Source organism: Malaya genurostris, chromosome 3, assembly GCF_030247185.1.
Source record: "Malaya genurostris strain Urasoe2022 chromosome 3, Malgen_1.1, whole genome shotgun sequence".
Taxonomy (NCBI): Eukaryota; Metazoa; Arthropoda; class Insecta; order Diptera; family Culicidae; genus Malaya; species Malaya genurostris.
This window is the reverse complement of record NC_080572.1, coordinates 123,878,812-123,902,571: the sequence shown is the minus strand read 5'-3', so window position 1 is coordinate 123,902,571 and position 23,760 is coordinate 123,878,812. Positions and strand designations below refer to the sequence as shown.

The window sequence follows — 23,760 nt, the reverse complement described above, 5'->3', positions numbered from 1 at the left end:
ACGAACCATAGTAAGATTCTACTGTATAAAACAGTCATTTCATCATAAATTGACTTCTGCTCATCCATTCTGTTTCTTGCTAACAACACTTAAATCTTGAGATTACGGTGACTGCGAAACAAGATCATGCGATTGATTCTAAAATGTAGCACATATGCTTCCTCAAACTCTCTATTAAACACATTACTATGGCTTTCAGTGAGCAGCAGAGAGTTTACGATTAAACCTTAGTGTTCATTTACAAAATGTTAAATGAAATTCTGCCTCGATATTTATGTGATCGAGTTGAAGGATGAAGTGATTTGCATCGGTAAAATACTAGAACTGCATCTGCACCAAGTTTTTTGTTGAACAGATCACAAAAGTATTTTCGTATTGCTTATATTTACTATAGTAATGTTTGGGAGTGTAAAATAATGAGTTGTCAACAAAAAAGTGAGTCTAGGACACGCAAAACAAATGTATATAGTATTTTTTTTTCATAAATACGTTTATTTCATAGGCAATATACATAAGTTTTTCTTCGCCGCGGCAACCACAATACATAGTACTTTTAACCTAATACATTTCGAATATCATATTAGTATGTTGGTATTCATTAGTTAATCTAAACACTGTATTTATCAAACGAGTTGCTATTATAAATTAAATTAAATGAAATACATTTATTTTGTACATGATCTTATAACTATTTTAGGTTCGTTTGTATCAGTTCATCACTTTTATTAAATATCATATAGGTGACTATTGGTTGAACTCATAGAAGAGAAAACAGTCTAACATGTATGTAAGGTCACGACATGCAAGAATGTCGCGAACTGGGACATTGAATAGTCTACCGTGGGTACGCAAGGAATTTATTAGTTGAGATCTGACATCACGATACTCCACGCATGTCCAAACGACATGGTCAATATCGCGGTAACCTTGGCCACAAGCACAATGATTAGTCTCGGAAAGTCGAATTCGAAGGAGATGTGCATCTAAAGTGTAGTGATTGGACATAAGTCTGGGCATCACACGAATGAAATCCCTACTCACATCCAGTCCCCTGAACCATGCTTTTGTCGATATTTTAGGAATAATTGAGTGCACCCAACGACCCAGATCATCTTTATCCCAAGAAGCTTGCCAGCTGGCAAGTGTTCTTTGGCGAGACGCGCTATAGAATTCGTTGAAAGCAATCGGTCTCTCATAAATTTCACCCTCAATAGCACCACGTTTGGCTAAACTATCGGCTCTTTCATTGCCTGGAATGGAGCAATGAGCCGGGACCCAAACTATTGTGATATGATTATTATTATTTACTATGACGTTTAGGCACTGTTTTAGGCAGATATAGTTGGAAAGTTCGACTCTTGACGTTACGTTACGTGTTACGTGTTAAAAAATTAATTATCATCTAGATAACACATTTTACTCACACGTTTGTAGGGATATGTAGGTATGTGTGTGTATGTGGCAAAATATGCAATCACTTTTCTCTAAGATGGCAGAACCGAATTTCACAAACTTAGTTTCAATTTATATGTCTTACTGATTCATAGATTCGATTTCATCTGAATTCAACTTCCAGAAAATGCCGAAAATATGCACACACGATCTTTTGATATGACTACATTCTATATCATAGAACATTTTTGAATTTCATTTGTATCTGACGTCTGGTTTAGGCATTACAGGATTAGTGAAAAAGCTGCATTTTCATGATATTGCTTCTTTAAGAGAATATGTAAAGATGGCAAAATTTCACAAAAATAGTTGTTCATTTTTTCTAGTTTACATATCTTGTAAGTTTATAACCACACAAACTCACTTCGGTTGTATTGGTCCCCGAAGATTGATATCGGAAGTACCGGAAATAGTTGTGAAAGACTCCAATCTGAAACTCCCCAAGCTACGGTACAGTAATTATGATCAAAAGCTCTAAAACGTAACCAAATGCGGCAGAGTTGATATCTGTCACTATTAATTAGCAACATTGTACGATAAAGATTCGAAGGCTTATGTTACTGGACAGCTGCCAACCAGGCTTTACAAACTACCATGTATTGAGTGTCTGAGAGCCGGTATGTAAAACTTAAAATTCTCTCGATATTTCACTCGTCAGGACGCTTATTGATTGTCGACGCAGTTGATATTATCTTCATTTCTCCTGTCACTGCTTCATTATGATGTGACTAAATAGTAATCGAACAGCATAAATATTGAAATATACTCACTTACTTTAATAAACTTCAAGTCCGATGACTTTTTGCAAATAATGATGAACTTTAATGATTTATGTTTATGTTAGTACTCTCTTTGTTTTTTTCTCCTTCAACAGGGAATATGAGAATGAGAGAGAATACAAAAAGAGTCGCTTGTCTTTGATCTTGACTACTTCTTTTTGGTTATAGAACTATCGAATATCTCAATTGACAGTCACTTTCATAGTACAGATTACAGTAGACGATGATTTTAGTCAGTCTGTTAAGGTCATTCGACGAGGCTGACAAATTGCAGCTCTCAACTGCGGTTTCTGAGAGATGAACAAACCAATTTTCATAAAGTTGTATTCAAATGGAAGATCTGTTGATTACCGGGTGATGAGTGCTAAAAATTTTAAACCGTTATTGAAAGTGACGAGTTTTCAGCGCTGCATGGTAAAACTATGTTTAGAAGCAAAGTGAAACACGCTTTTTGATACTGTTGTATGCAATTGTTTCTAAGCTCCCAAAAGACTGTGTACAGTACCCCCTTTCATGACATTTATTACATTGCGATTTCAGCACCGTTCGTTTGTGCAACATAATCGTTATAATATGACATATTAGATGTTAGCAATTCCGAATTAAAAACAATTTCATGACTATATTGATTTATTTATTTATTCATTTATTTATTTATGGAGCAAGGGAAAAGCCCGATGGAGATGAAATTTGCTAATCTCTCTCTCCAGCAGGCATAAAACCTTCTCATTATTTGTATCAACAGATTACAATGATCCAACAGATAGATTTGTACTTATTACTAACAATTGAAACTAACAATTAAAACTAACAATCAAACTAACAATCTATAACCCTATAACTAATTGATGACGCCAAGCCTTACATGGCAGTAATAGTACTCTTGCTTAAAAAGTGAGTGAGAAGAAAAGAGTGGGAATAGTATACTATAGGGTTGGTGGAAAAGGTGGTAGACGAGCGTGGGCTAGCAACTGTGTTAGAATCGGCATGAAGATCTAATTAGTGGCCAAAAAGATGGTGGAAGTCAGATAAAATGACGGGTTTAGAATCAGCATGTAGATCTAATTAGTGATCGAAGAAAGCATGGTGGAAGACAGAGAGAAAGAAGAAAAGACGACCGGGTTAATTTCGGCGAGCGAATCTAGTTAGTTTCCAATGGAGAATGGTGGAGAGGAGTGGGGGTTGAACGAAAATAAAATAATGTATGTATGCATGTATGTGGAGCAGGGAAAAGCCCACTGGAGTTGAGAATTTTCAAACCTCTGCCTCCAGTAGGCATAAAACCTCCTCATCTTTGTACCAATCTTTGATTCTAAAAGTAACATGATAAGTGACTAAGAAACAATCGTTTGTTTACATTTCGAGATACATGAAAATCGAAGACATTATATAAGTTAACGAATAAACGACACATATTAGTACATGGTTCATTGAATCCATAGTTTATTCTAGCGGAAGGTAATCTTAAAAAGGGGTGATAACGCAGACTACGACGTTGAATGTCGAAATGAATTAATTGTAAGAGTTCGGGACAATCGATACGTGATTGTAACAAATCGGCTATAAAAACTGCTTTTTAGACATTCCTACGAACAGATAATAGATCCAAGTCTATAAGTTTTCAGCGATCTTGGTAGCTTGGGTCGTTCCATGGTAGATTGCCTAGAGCAAACCGAACAAATTTTCGCGCTCATCGTCGATTTGATAGTAAGGTGACCAAATAATAGCGCCATATTCAAGCGTAGAACGGACTAGTGCACAATATAATGCCTTAATGCAGTGTACATTGACAAAGTTTTTGGTTACGCGAAAAATAAATCCTAGAAGCTTTGAAGCCTTGGAAATTATATAATCAATATGGTTTTTGAAGTTTAACTTGGCATCAAGAATAATTCCTAAGTCCTTTACAAATGATTCGCGTTTTAGCACTTTTCCCGTAATGTTGTATTCGTATCTTATAAACGAGTGTTTGCGAGAGAAGGAAATAACAGAGCATTTTGAGGCGATTAATGCCATTCTGTTTATTTGACACCAATTGGCGAATGAATCAAGCTCTGATTGTAGAAATATTGTGTCTTCTTGAGATTTAACCTGGTGATATAGCTTGAAATCGTCAGCAAAGGACAGATAACAGCATTTCAGCAAAAAATTAGATCATTAAGGTATAGTATAAATATTAATGGTCCCAAATGACTGCCCTGTGGTACTCCAGAGCTAACGGCGAAGGGTGTCGTCGAGCAGTTTCCAATTTTTACAGACATTTTGCGGCCAGTTAAATATGAATGGAGCCAGTTCAGTAAGGATCCATTGAAACCAAGCCTATCGAGCTTAGCAACTGTTATTTGATGATTTATCTTGTCGAAGGCTGCGGAGAAATCTGTATGGATTGCGTCAACTTGGAGACGTGCTTCAAAAGAACGGATGATAAAAGATGTGTAGGAGAGTAAATTCGTTGAAGTTGAACGATTGGGTATAAAACCATGCTGAGTTTCGGAGATGTAGTTACTGCAATTGTGAGTGATAAAATCTAGGACAATAATTTCGAGTAACTTGGAAACTGCGCATAATGCCGCAATCCCACGGTAATTGGAAGCGTCAGACTTATTTCCTTTCTTGAATACTGGAAAGATATATGAACTCTTCCAAATATCAGGAAACGTTCCTGAGGTGAGTGATGAGTTGAATAGCAGTGAGAGTGGGACTAAAAGGCTTCTCGAACACTTTTTTAGCACTATTGAAGGAATACCATCTGGTCCAGCGTTCGAAGATGACTTCAGCTTGACGCACGCTAACTCAATCATAGAAGTCGATATGATAGGGTGAGGGCCGATAGGAGAGCGGTGCGGAACATTGTTGATGGCTTCAGAGATTTGATGATTAGATAGAGTTTCGTCGGAGAAAACACTGCTGAAGTGTTTCCGGAAGAGATTGCATATATCATGTTGCGTTGATGATTGGACATCTCCTAGAAACATGTGAGTTGGTAGTCCTGACTCTTTTCTCTGTTCGTTTACGTGATTCCAGAAGCTTTTCGAGTTGTTTTTTAAATTGTTTTGAACGCGAAGCAAGTGATTATTATATAATATTTTGTTCAGTCGTTTGTAGCGGTTATTGAGGTGCAGATAATAAGATCGCAGCTGGTATGAGGGACGGTTTGTAAACTTTTTTAATGCCGATCGCTTGGCTCGTTTATAGCGTTTTAAAGTTTTGTTTGACCATGGAGGGTGCACCGGTGCGCGTAGTACTTTCTTGGGTACGAATTGTTCAATAGAATAGGATAATATATGAGACCATAACATGGCAACGGAATTGCAATCACTTTTAGAAAATAATCTCCACCAGTTCAAGTAAACTGATTACAGCAAAAATTGCTTGAAAAACAGAACTCCTGACACTCACACACCACTCGAATCAGTTCATCGAGATATGGCCCACGTATGTGCGTGACAAATATTGTCACTTCATTTGCTTGGTGATGGCTTGACCGAATTTTTCACAAACTTAGAACTATGGTCCTATGCTTCCACATGAAGCTCCTGAATTTCATTGGATTTGACTTCTAGTTCTAGAATGGTTGTGTACAAATGAAAATAATATTTCTAAAATTAAACTGACAGGTCTTAAGATCCTATAAAAACTTCTTTTTGCCTTTCTCATGTAGAAAGGTTATGCAATCACTGTGAAAACCGACTTTTGAACCGAGGCCCGGAGGGCCGAGTGTCATATACCATTCGACTCAGTTCGTCGAGTACGCAAAATGTCTGTGTGTGTGTATGTGTGTTGTAACTTATGGCCGACTAGCCTCGTCACGCGACCCTTCTCGTTATCACAGGGTCGGCAACCGCGATAGGGAAACTTACGAAGAGGCACACCAATCTCAACTTGGCCACGACTCGACAGCAATCGTACGGGGCACGCAAGAAATGTGGCAACAGGACAATATTTCGTACCGTTAAATTTTAGAATTTATTCAGGATATATGAAGCAATTAAAGAAATAAAGATATTATAAAAACTTGACTCACTGGTCGTCGTGTCGATGATGGCGGATTCCTCGTGATGATGTCGAAGAGGCTCAATGGCTGCCGACTACCTCTGGTCGGACTCTTCGTGTTTTTTTTACCTAGCATTATCTCCTATGGAAACGATCGCGGATGGAGAGACTCACATTAAAGCGGGTTTCGCTATTGGCACGGATTATAAATCTCGCTTTTCCGCACTTCCCGGCGTTAACAAAAGCACTTTTATCGGATACCCGTCTCTGAGGTGACGCTTCTGTACACCCAATCTTATCCCGCACTTCCGAGTTTTTTTTTCACCGGACAGAACGATGGCACTTACGAGGTGTTATTTTATTTGAGATCACTAACGATAGACCTCCGCGAAGAATCACACGCTTATTTTTTCAAATAAAAAAGGAAAAAACAGGACGGGAATTAGGCAGAACAGGGCTTTTATAGCCAGTGAGTTTGCCCTTCGGATGTTGGGCCGACACAATAGCCCTCGCTCGGCAAACAATATTTTATTCTTCGGCAGATCATGCGATCATCCGAATTGCCGCTCGGTCGTATATTTCGGCCCGCATATCGTACAGGTTGGAATCTTCGATGTTCTCAACAAGCCTCAAACCAGAGAGTCCCCTACCGTCCCTAATCTTACAGCTTCGAAATTCGAAGTTAGTTGCTCACCTAACTAGCTCCTGATTGGCTGTTGGTTTGAGCAAATGGTCCCACTTGACGACACATGGAATATTTTTACCGCTCTGCTTGCATTCAAGATTGTTCTCTTTTTCTCGAACACGCATGATAACGAAATACTATTTCAGACCCTCTTAGAAGCATTTTAATTGCTTTCATGCCAACAGTAAAAACATATTTGAAGCAGTTGACTGCAAATTGGCCCCTTCTTTCAGCGATTGTATCTTTCGATGGCTAAATCATCCACCGAGGTCACGGATCTAATCACTGTTTTACAGTGGAATTGCAGAAGTATTATCCCAAAAATAGATTCATTTAAATTTCTAGTAAACAATCTGAAATGTGACGCATTTGCATTGTGCGAAACTTGGCTAACTTCTGAAATACCCTTAAACTTTCACGATTTTAACATTATTCGTCTGGATCGAGATAATCCCTATGGAGGAGTACTTTTGGGAATCAAAAAGTGCTATTCTTTCTATCGCATTAACCTCCCCTCGATACCAGGTATTGAAGTTGTCGCATGTCATGTTACAATCAAAGGTAAGGACCTTTGCATTGCTTCCATCTACATTCCCCCAAGAGCCTCGGATGGGCATCGGTGGCTCAGTGATATCGTAGAGCTCCTTCCTGCACCGACGTTGGTTTTAGGAGACTTTAACTCACACGGTACGGGATGGGGCTGTCTTCACGATGATAACAGATCAACTATGATCCATGATATCTGCGACAACTTCAATATGACAATCTTGAATACGGGAGAAATGACACGGATTCCTGCACCACCAGCAAGACCAAGTGCGCTGGATTTATCCCTTTGCTCGACATCGCTACGGTTGGATTGCACGTGGGAGGTAATTCCTGATCCCCACGGTAGCGATCATCTACCGATCGTAATATCAATCACCAGCGGCTCAAAACCATCGAAGACAATCAATGTTTCGTATGACCTCACACGAAATATTGATTGGAATAGCTATGCGACCTCGATATCTGAGAAACTTGAAAGAACTCAACAACTTCCTCCGGAGGAAGAGTACACGTTTTTGGCTGGCTTGATTCTCGACACCGCGACTCAAGCTCAGACGAAACGTGTACCCGGCGCGAAAACTAACATCCGTCCTCCCAACCCGTGGTGGGACCAAGAGTGCACAAATTTAAACGCGGAGAGAGCCTCCGCGTATAAAATATCCAGAAAAAATGGAACACCTGATAATTACCGGAATTACGCGGCGTTAGACGTTAAAACTAAGAACTTGATTAGAGCCAAGAAACGCGGTTACTGGCGTCGGTTTATAGACGGCTTAACGAAAGAAACATCTATGAGTACTCTTTGGAACACAGCCCGACGAATGCGCAATCATAACACCACGAATGAAAGCGAGGAATATTCCAACCGCTGGATATTCGATTTCGCTAAAAAAGTATGCCCAGACTCTGTTCCGGAACAGAAGATCACCCGCGCCGCGACACCAAATACAAACGAAACACCGTTTTCGATGGTAGAGCTCTCACTTGCACTCTTGTCATGTAACAATAAAGCCCCGGGATTAGACAGAATAAAATTCAACTTGTTGAAAAATCTGCCAGACCCCGCCAAAAGGCGCTTGTTGAGTTTATTCAATAAGTTCATTGAGGACAACATTGTTCCACATGACTGGAGACAAGTGAAAGTGATCGCCATTCAAAAACCAGGAAAATCAGCCTCCGATCACAATTCGTATCGGCCGATTGCTATGCTTTCCTGTATCCGGAAATTGTTCGAAAAAATGATTCTCTTCCGTCTAGACAATTGGGTCGAAACTAATGGCTTACTTTCAGATACACAATTTGGTTTCCGCAGGGGTAAAGGAACGAACGATTGTCTTGCGTTGCTCTCAACAGAAATTCAAATGGCATTTGCTCGTAAAGAACAAATGGCGTCAGTTTTCCTAGACATTAAGGGGGCTTTTGACTCAGTTTCTATAAATATCCTATCTGAGAAGCTGCATCAGCATGGTCTTTCGTCAGTTTTGAACAACTTTTTACATAATCTATTGTCTGAGAAACACATGTATTTCGCGCATGGTGATTTGTCGACAATACGATTCAGTTACATGGGTCTTCCTCAGGGCTCATGCTTAAGCTCCCTTCTATACAATTTTTACGTAAACGACATCGATAAATGTATCAACACATCTTGCACGCTAAGACAACTTGCCGACGACAGCGTTGTGTCTATTATAGGACCCAAAGCTGGCGATCTGCAAGGGCCGTTACAAGATACTCTTGTCAACTTATCCACATGGGCTCTTCAAATGGGTATCGAATTCTCTACGGAGAAAACTGAGCTGGTTGTATTTTCGAGAAAGCGAGAACCATCACAATTACAGCTTCAACTAGGGGGTGAAACCATAGCTCAGGTCTTCACATTTAAATATCTCGGGGTCTGGTTCGACTCCAAAGGCACCTGGGGATGTCACATTAGGTATCTGAGAAGAAAATGCCAACAAAGAATCAACTTTCTTCGTACAATAACCGGGTCGTGGTGGGGTGCCCATCCAGGAGACCTGATCAGGCTGTACCAAACAACGATATTGTCCGTGATGGAATACGGATGCTTTTGCTTCCGATCCGCGGCGAACACTCATTTCATCATGCTGGAAAGAATTCAGTATCGTTGTTTGCGCATTGCCTTGGGTTGCATGCAATCGACTCATACGATGAGCCTCGAAGTGCTGGCGGGTGTTATCCTATTGAAAAACCGGTTCTGGGATCTCTCATATTGTTTGCTCATTCGATGCGACATTTTGAATCCTCTGGTGATTGAAAATTTCGAAAGGTTAGTTGAGCTTAATTCTCAAACCCGTTTTATGTCCTTGTATTTTGATTACATGGCTCAGAATATTAATCCTTCTTCGTTTGTTTCCAACCGTGCTCATTTCTTGGATACTTCTGATTCTACTGTGTTTTTCGACACATCCATGAGAGAAGAAATTCGTGGAATTCCGGCTCACGTGCGCCCTCAAGTGGCCCCAAATAATTTTTATAATAAATTTAGAACAGTCAACTGTGAAAAGGTGTTTTACACTGACGGATCAAACATTAACAAGTCCACAGGCTTCGGCATCTTCAATCAAAACATCACCGCTTCTTACAAACTCAGTGATCCGGCTTCAGTTTACGTCGCAGAATTAGCTGCTATTCAGTACACTCTCGAGATCATTGAAACCTTGCCCAAAGACCATTACTTCATTGTCACGGACAGTCTAAGCTCAATAGAAGCTCTCCGGGCAATGAAGCCAGGAAAGTATCCCCCATATTTCCTGGGGAAAATACGGGAACATTTGAGTACTTTATCTGAACGGTCTTACTTAATATCGTTAGTCTGGGTCCCTTCGCATTGTTCCATTCCGGGCAATGAAAAGGCAGACACATTGGCTAAAGTGGGCGCATTAGAAGGTGATATTTATGAAAGACCAATCTGCTTCAATGAATTTTTCAGTATCTCTCGTCAGAAAACTCTCGAAAGTTGGCAAACTTCATGGAGCAATGACGAACTGGGACGATGGCTACACTCCATTATCCCTAAGGTATCGACGAAACCTTGGTTCAGGGGGATGAACGTGAGTCGTGATTTCATTCGCGTTAGGTCACGACTCATGTCAAATCACTATACATTCAACGCACATCTCCGGCGTATCGGGATCGTGGAGAACGGGCTCTGCACCTGTGGCGACGGTTATCAGGACATCGAGCATGTCGTGTGGTCGTGCGTAGAGTATCGCGACGCCAGGTCGAAGCTACTGGAATCCCTCAGGGCCCGAGGTAGACCGCCTGAGGTTCCGGTTCGGGATGTGTTGGCGAGTCGGGATAGTTCATATATGCTTCTCATATACCAGTTTCTCAAACACATTAATATACAAGTGTAATCTGTTACATCTGGCTTAGAAAGTTCCTCCTATTTATCGACGTTGTTTCAACTGTGGCTAAGAATTATTTCTCAACTGCAGGTTCGACACTAACTTCCGCCGATTATCCCGATTCCTCATCTGTCCACCATCTTCATCGGAACTAACAAGATCTTTTTGCTGTCACTAACCTTCGCTTCCCCCCTCCCCGTCTCTTCACCATCTCGATGTCAACTAATTAGATCTCTGTCGTTTTAGTCATTTCATTCCCATATCCCCTTTTTACTCCGTTTTCCGCAATATTTACTTCGCTATATTTTTTTTTTCATTTTCTTCTGTAACAACACCATCATCGCCCACGGAAACTTATCAACAGCATGCGGGCCACCCGCCGGGTATTCGTAACCTGGGGGTGTTTCCCGCGGACCCACACGGACCGAAGAATGCGGCCAACATGAATATTCACCAACGCCATATGGAAGACTCTCATGAAATATTCAATTCACCGGCCGATCACCACATGAAGGCTGGATCTGCCAAAGTCAACCACTGCGACCCAAATATGACATTACTTAATGATACAACCCTAGTTTTTTAAGTTAGTCGTAAATTTTAAATTAGTAAAAGCCCTTGGCATCTTAGAGCTTAAGCAGTGTACCTTAAACATTATATTCTTGAATAAAAAAAAAAAAACGAAATACTAATACCAACGCTGTATGCTTTCGATCGTATGAATGGTCTCACTAGACGGTACAACAGTTCTTTTTACCGTTCTGTCTGCAATTTGGATCTATTGTTATTATTTTTTTTTCCAAATGCGACGCTACGACGACTTACACGTTCTCGAGCAGATAACAAAATTTAATTCAAAATAAATTGATACTTTGTCTTGAATTTTATCTTTATATAAGACTAACTTTTTCTTGCGTGAAATTTACATTTACCGACAATAATTTTGTTTAGCAAAACTGACACCCGGTCAATTGCTATAGGGTGGAACCTTGCCAAAGGTTACAGTGTGTATGTGCGTATGTGTATATGTAACGTTTTTTTGCACTAATTTTTCTCGGAGATGGCTGAACCGATTTTCACAAACTTAGATTTAAATGAAAGGTCTTGTGGTCCCATACAAAATTCCTGAATATTATTTGAATCCGACTTCCGGTTCCGGAATTATGGGGTAAAATGTAAAAAATTGTATACCATCACTTAAAATGGGGGAAAACCTTTAAAAAATCTAAATCGATCTCAAATATTTTCCAATTGATAGTTTTTATCAGTAGACGGTAAAACAAACCGATTTCGGTTATTCTTTTAAGAATCGAAGAAAATTATTTTGAAGAATACCACAGTACTATATATGAGAAAGGCATCACTACACCACTAGGTGTGGATTAAAACAGGTTTTTTAATCAGTTTTGACTTCTAATTCCGAAGATTGTGATTGGTCTAAAAATGACGATTTCGGAAATAGAGGAGCTCAATCTTTTTTCTCAAAGAAGACAAAACCGAAACCGACGTATTATACGGAGAACAATTAGATGTCTATTTTGTCAAATCCAAAGACATTCTCTTGTTAATATGTGATCTATCATTAGAGTTTGAATGCAATTCAATAAAAATCAAACCGGGGTTAAATAAAAGCGTGTAATAATAATGTATTTTCATAAATAAATCATTCACAGCTGACCACCAGTAATAGTTACATTCAACAGAATGATACTGACGAAGAAAATCATTTTTACGGGTTCTCACTCCATAAACACTGTCATCAGGAAAAACATAGAAAAATACTCAAGCGTAATAAAAAAACTTCTGTTACGGAAGTTGGAGAAGAGGCTAGAGTTGACAAAGTCGTTCTATCTGTCAACACCTATGAATTAATTACGTTTATAACAAGGAACATAAAAACATATATTAAAATGTCCTAGAAACAGCAGTTCCATTATTAGCTAGCCGTATCTCTCTGCGGTTGACTTACAATCATAGTGGGGTGGAATGCATAGGCATATGGTAAATCTCGAACAGTCAGAACTACACTTCCATACGGTGAACGATGTTCATTCAGACGTGGTAATTTCCCATTCCACACAATTCCACCACAATTTCCATCGTAATCCAAGTTGCATGTGCAGTGGTTATTGAAACTATGTACATACGTATGAACTGCAACGAACTACCAGCTAGCATATTAGCATGGCAAGAAAATAAGGGAGAGGAAAATTTGCCGTTAATAAAACACAGCATCACAGAAGTATCCGCACAGTGTCGTGGAAGAGGAGCTTCAGGAGTAGGGCAAGGTCGGTTGTCGTGATGTGGGTTGATCCTGCTAAGAAAACGCCGAGCATGGCGGTTACTTATATTTTAAATGTGAGCATAGCTCGTGCATCCGTAGATCAAGGCAGCAATAACTGGTAGGGTGCAGTTTGTGATACAACTTACAAGTATGTCTTCTCTTAACCGTGACGCTCGAAGCTTCTGGTACGTGCTCAGTTCATATATATATTTTCACTTCGATAGTAACGATTATATGCCTGCCACTCAGTGGCTCCAGCAGACATTCTTTACATTGGCATATTTATTTATGTAGAAGATTATAAGAGCTTGCATTGAACCACGTACTTCAGTTCGTTCAGTACTAACCAGCAAATCTCGTGTTTCATGCCAAGTGTTCAGTATTAATAACGCATCAAATCATGATGTGTGTTTCGATTACATAATCTGTAGGATGTGATTTTGACAACAATGTGATAGGTATGAACTAAAATAAATCGTCTAACCATATGGTAAAACGTTCACTTCCTTAGATATTTATACTACTGAAGTATCCTATTAATTAAAGCAATGATGCAATGTACCAGTCTTGGGTAGAGGAATCATCCTGGGATACTGAATCTGACAATAGCTGGGCCACTGACAGTACAATTATCTCCAGTGAGTTTATTTTTCGCTTAATTAAAAATAATGAAATCTTATCTTGACATCCATTCATAAGACTTGGTACAATACTACTTCTCATGGTAGCGTCCGGTTGCACACCCAACATTCTTCTTAGTGGTAGAAATTTCAAAAAGTTAATAACGACCAAGGATCACGGTCGGCAGATCATTAGCGAAACGCTGAAAAACGAAGGAAAAAAATTCTGCTGCCGAATCGAGCAAATGTTTTGGTGAAGGGACGACCATAAATTATGCAAAAAAAATGTGGCCATTGGGTGAGCCCGTCGTTTCTTTGAGTATTTTGTCGCATCGTCTTTTGAAATTTCCAGCAATAAAGTGGTTAGAGTGGCTAGCATGAACTGTGAATTGAATTATTGAGTGTATATATAAAAATCTAATCGAATAAAATACACCAGTTCGGGTAAGCTTTCCAATTAATGCGAGACCCGACTTTCACTGATCTAACTATAGTTGGATTGATTGAGCGGTTCTATTTGAATTTCAACTAGGTGGTTTAGCGATGCTGCAATAAGCAACAGTTTACGTGAATAAATGCAATTGACGGTTTCGAAACCGTCCGTTCGCAGGATAAAATCGTCATGAGTATTTTTTGTAAGACGTTGTACAGAGTAGTGCGTGAATCTCTAATATGTAAAAAAATGATTTATTTCTAATAAACACAACATGAAAACACCTTGTGTCTTACATACATATTTGTATGGGTATATATAGCTAAATATTAAACACTCACATAGTATCTGAGGTTAACTTCGGAAGAGATTCGGAGAATTTTGATCATGAATATATGTTATTTTATTTGACGTCACAACATAATGCCATCAAAAAATTGATCAACAATTTTGATATTGAAAAAAAATATGATCGAAGAATTGATCACGCACATGCCGAACCAATTTGAATCTTGAAAGTATGGAATTGATTCATAGATTTATAGTGATATCGTGATTAGCGCAAATGATGACGTGTTGAGGCTGTACAATTTATAATTTTCTGCATATTACGACACATTTTTGTCACAAACATAACAAAGTATATACTCTAACAATGCCCATCCAGTTTTTTTCTTCGTTTTGAAAAATTAAAACAAGTTTCTGCGAAATAAAATATAAATCAATTGTATATTAAGTATTTATAACTGCTCAATTTCAGGTCTAGTGAGTGCAGAAGTTTTTAATGCATTACTCAACAGAAAAAGATTCTCATGTGTAGTTAAATAAAGTAACTGGATGAATTTGTAAAAAGAATTGCTTGATTTATTATGAAATATTTAAACAATTTTGTTGGTTTGTGTAATACAAGAAACTATTGGTTCATTAGATTTTATTTGGCTACCCAAAATACCAAAATTATCATTGTATCAAAAATGGTTTCATACTGTATAGCGACAGTGTTATAATTGAACAAAAAAATTGAGCAAATCAGTGCTAATAGATGCTGGAAATAATGTTTTTAATAGATTCAGTGTTCCTGGTTAAGTTGAAAGAGCGTTCATTTATTTTTTCAATACATATGAAGCTACTTATATTAAAACGAATACTTGCTGTACCAGATAGTATGAATATATCAGTTCGCTTCTGTATCTTAATCAAAACAGTTCTGTTGCTACTATTGTCTTGGTGACTGAAACAATATAGTGCAGAGAACAAAAGACGTTTTCGAGATGAGCAAGCCTAAAGATCAAAAAGCATCGGGACTGCCGATTTCACGATCACGATTGTTATTGTATTCATGAAATGGATTCAACCTTAAGGATGTGGAATTTAAACTTCATTGATCGAAATAATTCACCTCGGCATAAGCAAAGTACAAGCGCTTCCATTGAATAAATTTGGAAATGTCAATGAAACGAAGAAAACCGAATTTGTCAAAAAGTATCAAAGTACACTGCATAATAGCAATATACATAAGATGAAGTTCGCACCAAATCGCATTTGCAGCTGGCAGCACTCCCTCAGATTTGAATGAAACTTTCTGAACATGTAGACTTTATCACAAAAAGCCATATATTGTTTTTCCAAAATTGATCAAGGCTGTCTTTTGAGAAGGGTCACACTTTTTGAACCATTTTTTTCAAATAGTTATAGTGGAAAAATGACAAATCCTACAATACAGTAAAGCAAATAGCTTTTTTTTCTGAAAATTAGTCAAATTTTCAAATAAAAATGCTAAAAAGAATACTAATCGAGTTCTACAAAAAAATGACTTTAACTATTTAAAATCGATTTACAAAACAACACCACTTTAGGTTGATAAAATTTTATTCCAAAATAGGCGAATATGTTCCCTACCAACCATTTATACACTGCAAAATGGGAAACACAGTTTTTGTAATAGAAGCTTTCTTGAAAAAAGTATGAGTAATGGCCAAGGAAAGGTTTTAGTTAGAAACACTTTTTTTTCTTAAAAATGTCCTCCTTACAATATATGGACAGTTGGAAAGGGAAACAATAACCTACCTAGGGACAAAATTCCATTAAATTCGGAAATTGTGTATTTATTCGTATATCGACTATAATTTTGAATATCCATTTTTTCTCAGTGTAGGATTCGAATAGACAAATTACGCGTCAAATCATTTTCAGAGTTGGTAAGTTGGCCCTCTCAGATTTAAATAAAATTTTCTTGATGCATAGATTTTATAATAAAATGCCATATTTTGTTTTTTCAAAATTATTGAATGAAATTTTATACCATCAAAGATATTTAAGTTCCATGCCAACTTTCCATATGTTGCAAGAGGGGTATTTTTAAGAGAAAAAGTTTTTTCAACAACTTTTCTTTGTCCAGCACTGATACTTTCTGCAAACATTCGGTAACAAGCAATAATGTAATCGGTGATATTTTCGTATAAATTGAGTTTCATTGGAATCTTGGACGATTATGACCTTCAGATTAGTTTAGTTTTCGATTAGACACCGAACAATAAATTTAGTTTGGACTAAAAAAAGTTTCTGTTAAAAAAATGTTTTTCTTTGAAAGTGCACAACATATAAACTATTGGTAGGCAGAGAAGGCATTTCACTAGAGTGATACACCAGGGCGTAGGTTTCAATTATACACTGCGGATACATTTGCTCCGCTCCACACAAAGCGGAAAGCGCACTTCTTCTCAGTGTCCAGACAGACAGACTTTGAGTGCGTGCTTGTGTTGGAAGAAGCTGGTGCGAGAGAATAACATTCTCTTCGCACGAATCGCTCTCACGTGCTCTCACCTAAAAACACCCAAGTGATCACTGGCGCGTGATGGTGAGCGAACACTTCTGTGAACTTCAATTAATAGAGAGTAGATCTGGCCTTGCTATGAAAAATTTGCAATGAAAACCGAAAATTTAACGATAAATTGTTTTATTTTGCTGATTTTGCGTGCCCACGTTTCTTCTACGCGAACCATACACCAGAGTGCTCACCGGCGTGTACACCTCTGTGAAAGTATCTGCATCCACCTCAGCGAATTTATTGGCTAATGCACTAGCACTTTGGTGCGATTCAGTGGAGGAGGTAAAAGGAAATAAGCAAACGCACTCACGATGCGTGCACACTTTATACAACAGTGGTGTATGTATGTGATAGAGAAGAGCTCTCGTTGAAGTTGTCAGTGCGAGGGAAGAAATTTTGCTTACTCTTCGTCACACAGAGGAGATGGACATCTCTGTTGGTAGTGAATATATACCTATCTTGGGACAAAATTTGATCAAAATAAAAAACGGTGAAGTTTTGTAAATTGATTTAAAATTTTCAATCATTATTTTTAGTATAAAAATGGTTCCTTTATAGCTGATTGAAACAGTTTGGCCCATTTGAAAAGAAGACCTAGATCAATAGAAAAAACTTGTTTTAATATACCTAGTGGTTTGATAGTGCCTTTCTCGTGTTTCTCATACTCTAATAAATATTATTATAATATTTTTTTAAAAACCCAATTAAATCTAGAATAAAATCAAGAAAGTTTGTTCGAGCATAAACTATCATATTTAAAGGAATTGATTTGTTCATTGTCGGTCTAAATGATAGTTTGAAATTTAGAACACATTTCACGGTATAGTTCCGGAAACGCAGTATATAGAGTCATAAGACCTTTTATTTGAAACTAAGATTTTGGAATTCGGTTCGGTCATCAATTTGAAAATTGAATGAGTTCCTTTTGGAAGTTTTTGACCTGGTACTTCCGTAACCGGGAGCTGGGGTTGTTTGGTCAGCAACTGACATGACATCTAATAGGAACAGTTTTGAGACAAATTCAGAAGAAATTTTCTCAATTTTGCTTCGTTGCTCTGAATGACAAAGGGTTTTGACTATTATTTCCGGTAATTCTGGAAACGAGAACTGATAACCGATATCTGTTTTCATACCTATTTATTTAACCACAAAAGCCTTGGTATTACATTCCTGTAGTGGAATTTGACCTTCTGTTTCAATAGACTTCGCAGCCGATTCGGAGTGTACAGAACCATTGCATGGCTGGTGCTACGATCCTACTGACACTACGAATCCTACTTATTTAACCACAGCTTTATCCTAATGGTGGTCGTTCATCGGGGTGCTACCGATATATCCTAAATCAATCTTTTTGGCCAATAACTAACAAGACGTTTTGTATGGATATTTGAAAGGATTTTTTCGTCTTCACCTTAGGTATAGAAACACTCTCATAAAAGTATGAATGTGAGTATGTGAAACCTTTTATATGAATTTAAGTTTGTAAAAATCGGTTCAGCCATCTGCGAGAACATAAAGTGGTTATTTTTGGCAATTGTTTGCACATATCATCGTGTAACTCTGGGAACAGAAGTCAGATCCGGATAAAATTTAAAAGCTTTCTATGGGAAAGTAAGGCCTTTTATATGGATGTAAGATTTAATAAATCGATCTAGTCATCTCCGGCTTAAGTGTATATTTTATTGAACATATCATCTTGTAACTTCGGAACCGGAAGTTTGACCCGGATAAAACTCAATAACTTTATGTAAGACCGCTAGATCTGCCAAATGGATAAATTTATTTATTTATTTATTTGAATCAACAGACATAATTTAGTCCAAATGATTATTTCTTAGTATATTTAAAAAATTAGATCGTATGGCACGGCGTGGAAGATGGAAATCAAATCCTGATGAAACTCTGTTGAAGAACCGCTGCATTCCTGTAATAGCACCGTTAATTTCATAATTAGTGCGACGAAATGGCAAGCGAAGGAACAAACTGTTACGAAGAACACGTGATCGAACGTTTAAGTTGATTTCGCTAAGAAGTGCGGGGCAATCGATCCTATCAGTTAAAATATCTGATATTGTCATTGCTCGTGATAAATCACGTCGAACAGGCAGTGTGTCAATTCCAATTAACATCGCTCGACTTCCATAACTCGGGAGCTGTTGTGGATTATTCCAAGGCAACCGGCGCAGTGCAAAGCGAATAAATCTGCGTTGTATCGATTCGATCCGATTGACACCGTTGAGATAGTAAGGGTTCCATACCACTGAGCAATATTCAAGAATAGAGCGTACCATCGAACAGTAAACAGTTTTCAGGCAGTAAATATCATTGAAATTTTTGGTTATCCATATTACAAATCCCAAGCATCGGGAAGCTTTCGCAACTATGTAGCTAACATGTTGCTTAAACGTCAGTTTAATATCTTTCACACATGTCGTCCTTTCAATTGAAGTGTCACCAATGCAGTATTCAAAATGAACAGGATTTTTCGTTCGTGTGAATGTTATGATCGAACATTTCTGGGGATTTAGAATCATTCGATTGATCTCACACCAGTCAGCAAAAATTAACAGTTGGCGTTGCAGGAATACAGCATCATCTATTTTCCGGATTATGTTATACATTTTTAGATCATCAGCAAATGAAAGCCGCAGACCTTCCAGGACAAAATTCACATCGTTAAAGTACAGCAAGAATATCAGTGGTCCTAGATGACTGCCTTGTGGAATTCCGAAAGAAGCGCAAAACTCATCAGATACACAATCACCTATTCTTACGGTAAGACGTCGATCGCTTAGGCATGACTCAATCCAGCGAAGTACGTTCGAGCCAAAACCGAGTTTGTCTAGTTTAGCAATGGCAATAGCGTGATTTATTTCATCGAAGGCTGCCGACAGATCCGTGTAAATGACGTCTGTTTGATAACCAACGGACATAGAATTTGTAACATAACTCGTAAGCGAAAGCAGATTTGTAGCAGTAGAACGTTTTGGCATAAATCCATGTTGAGTCTGTACAATATACTGTTGACAATGATTGAAAATTGGCTCAAGAACGATCATTTCAAAAAGCTTTGGAATGGCGCTGAGAAATGCAATCCCACGGTAGTTGTCAATAAGTCACTCGCTCGCAATAGTGACATTTAACTATATTGAGATTTTTTATCGGCTCTGAACAATGGTAGCAACAGGCATCCATACCAAGGCTTGTTAGCAAAACGGCTCGACTGCGTGCGTGAGCAGTGTACGTTTATAACAGCAGAAGCAACAACAACAACAACAATGTACACAAGATGCACGACACAATAAATACTTGATCAACAACAAATTAGCAATTTTATTACTGATCTTCACAATACTTCGAATACTGACTCTACTGTTAACACTTGTGCGACAGTAATGTGTGCATTTAAACCATCCGAAAAACAAAAAAAACACAAAATTTGTTCACTGATACAACGAGTAAACAACTTAAAACGGTGCAGTGCTGCCAAAATGACAATGTGAAAATCGGTTCAACCATCGCGGTGAAAATCAAGTGCATAATTTTTTCACATACGCTCACATACACACACATACACACAGGAATTTCACTTTTTCGGCAAGCTGAGTCGAATGGAACGTGACACTCGACCAATCGGGTCTCGGTTCAAAAGTAGCGTTTTACAGTGATTTCTATATGAGAAAGGCACCTACGCGAGTAAGACTTGTTCGCGACGAAAAATTGGACAGATTAAATTTGGAACAAAATAAATTCACTGTTAGTTTAACCCAAGATGCAACCAATTTAGCAGTTTTTGTCATAGTTTTTCGAAATTTTTCTATAGTTGTAGCTTACTGTTTATATTGAGAGAGTTCTCTCTTCTGGATTCGACAAGACAAGATGTCAAACACATACCAGAATAGTGAGGGAGCGTCATGGATGCGTAGGAATGGCAACAATCGCTTTTTTAGACATTCTTCGCGGTTTATTTCCGTGTTTACCACACCGGTAGTGATGAAGCTTTGGCTTGCGACCACAGCGGCATATTGCGTGAAAAAACGAAATATTTTTTGGGAATTTTGGCCTTTTTTATCCTGAAATGTACCTTTACGCCGTTCCGTTGCATGGCAGTATAAAAGAACATCCAGGATGCTGCTTAAAGTCTTCCAGCACATAAGTTTGATCGTCATTATCAGGCAGAGAAACTTCGCAAATATTCGCGTTACTCCAGGTCTTAGCATTTCTTTTTGGTTTATCATTACGGTTCTGTACAGTTTTCACCTTGGACGACTTCACATCTTACTGGTACTGGGAAATATGCACGAAAGTATGAGACATTTTTATTTTTTAAGCACAGTACGTACCGAAAGATCTGGTCTCTTCTGCAATATTTGCTGCACCTTCGCGTCCTTCTGGTGGTTCCTGAGATCTGTTTTTGTTCCGCTCTCAGGCTTCCTGGCTGATGTCAAACGTGTATCGGAAGATTATGGAACGTTATGGACAGTGCTTGCACGAAAACCAAGTTTTTCGCAAGTTTCCTAACCGACAGATCCGGATTTTCATTGTAACCGCATAGTACTGCTTTTAGCACATGCTATTCTTTCGACGTCATTTTCGATCTAAAAGCATGTTGTCACCAAAAATTGATTTTACACAATGAACGTTCGTCGGTCTACGCAATATTTCATGCGTTTTCGAAGTATTTTCAAAGATATACATATTTTTGGGTGTGCAGATTTTGTGACGAACAAGCCTTAATCATCGATCGCAACGTTGCCGAGTTCGACCAGCAGTGAATGAAATTGACATTCAGATAAAAGAGCAAATGCACCTCAATTTAACAGAAGCGCAAAAAAAAACAAATAAATAAGGGTAACAGTAACAACAGCAATGCACGAAAAAGGGATCGATTTCAACTTCTTCAATCACTTAATTTATTTTATTGTATTATGAAAAGTATTTATTAGCTCGTACCAACATTGCATACGGAAATCTTGCATGTATCAGAAACGACTTGATGTTTGAGTAAAAGTTGATAAGGAAATTTGTAGCCTGAATCATTTCGAGTTTAATCAATTTTTTAATACGTGCAATGCTCTAAACATATCAAATGATGTTGATGCAAAAGTTATAGAATATTTTACGTTGTTTGTAGATGATCCTTTACCAAATGGTAGAGCTAAAAACCGATTTATCTTTCTCTTTCGATGAAGGGACTGAAATTACATCCCGCATAAAGAGGAAAAGGGTTGATCCCTAATCTATTTGCCGAAACGTGACAATTATTTTCTCGCCCGTTTCTTTCACAATAGTTTCAACATATTTTCTGTTTTGAACTGATATTTGCTCAGTGTTTTGGCAGGTGTAGTTACAACGAGATAAAACAGATTGCGCAACATCTCCGGCACGGTAAATTGTTCGAAAGTTAAAAAACTTTTTCGTAAAACTTTCGTAACTTGTTCGCGAGTGATTTCTTCCATTGAATCTGAGTTTGACAAAAACACGTATCGTGCTGTTCGCTCAGATCACCAGCGCCATCTCCTGATATTGTTTCGGTTGTACGTTCTGTGCAATTAGGGATTTGGTTGATTTATTTGAAACTTTGTTTATTTAACTTGCTAGTTTTTGTCTACGCTACCAGCATGATGTCGTTTTCCACTTAATAGTGTTCAACTGTCATCATGTTAAATCATTACCGTTCTAGCGTATCGTTCCATCTGTAACATACAAGAGCTGGCGATATGTTATCAACTGTAGGTTGTACGTATATCCTCAAGTTTTTCAAATCGATTCAAATCGATGTTGTTTTCTGTAACTTATGCGTCTCCTGATTCTAAACTTTAAGCAAACGCATAGTAGATTTTAATTAGTAAAACATCGGATGTTTGAACACACTACATAAATTTGGGTCAGTGTCATTTAGCTGAAAGCTGGAGAGGTTATTTTTTCTGAATCCTTAAATGTTTCGCAGGTTTTCTTAATATCGTAATTGGAATAGATCTATAATAAAGACAAACAGAAGATTATAGTGTTAACGCCCGTTTTGATAACCCACAGTTGTGTTTCTGAAATGTCTATTATTTGAAATAATGAATAAATTAATTTCCCCGCGTTTAATGCAGAAAGACTACTCTCTTGAATAAATATTGATTCATTGATGCTCAGAACGGAGTTCCCAAGAAAGCTTGTGGGAATTATTAGCTACTAAAACCCGCTGAACGATCATAATTAGGTTAAAACCAGGTATAAATAAACGATAAAAAATAGCTACTAAGAATAAAAGAATCTGTTCAAGTTTATCTACCAGGCAAATATTTGCGGTAATTTCCGTTTCCGGAGTGCAAACGAAAAAATATCTAATGCGGCTTCACCACATCGTTTTTACAGGTTTGTGTGCAAGAGGCCGTCACTTCCGATGGCGTCGCCGAGCCATCTTGGCTTCGATTATGTGTCTGCGGCACATAAAAAAATTTAATGTACTCGAAATATTCCTTACGTCGAAATGACTCTTTCGGCAAAACGACTTTCGGCAAAATGACCTATTCGGCGAAACGACTTTCGGTGAAATGGCTTTCGTCAAAATGACCCGCTTCAATAGATTTCTGCATTTAGGTTTTCGAGCCACGTTGGTGTTCAATTTAGAAAACAAGTTTTGAGTAGAACGCAATTGAACAATATCTCAATCATTAGAGAAGATTTCAATGGCTTTTTTGATGTGGAACACATCTTTATTTTCTATATAGGGGTGCAAATCAGAAATTCAAGGAAAAGTACACGTAGAAATGTGG

At 38.0% G+C, this 23,760-nt stretch overlaps 2 protein-coding genes across 5 annotated transcripts in view; one reads left to right on the top strand and one right to left on the bottom strand.

The window, feature by feature from the left end:
- The window catches only part of LOC131434885 (uncharacterized), a 372,492-nt gene that overhangs the window by 110,451 nt on the left and 238,281 nt on the right, over positions 1-23,760 (top strand). Inside the window, exons 1-2 of one of the 3 annotated variants that reach the window (XM_058602125.1) lie at positions 13,334-13,571; positions 13,625-13,751. The exons of the other annotated variants lie outside the window; for them this stretch is intronic. Of the exons in view, the coding sequence (XP_058458108.1) occupies positions 13,670-13,751 (82 nt within the window). The 5' untranslated portion in view covers positions 13,334-13,571; positions 13,625-13,669. Of the gene's footprint in view, positions 1-13,333; positions 13,572-13,624; positions 13,752-23,760 lie in introns of those variants that run through there. 3 annotated transcript variants of the gene reach the window in all.
- Positions 1-23,760, bottom strand: part of LOC131434887 (spidroin-2-like) — a 126,053-nt gene that overhangs the window by 7,197 nt on the left and 95,096 nt on the right. The window lies entirely within an intron of this gene.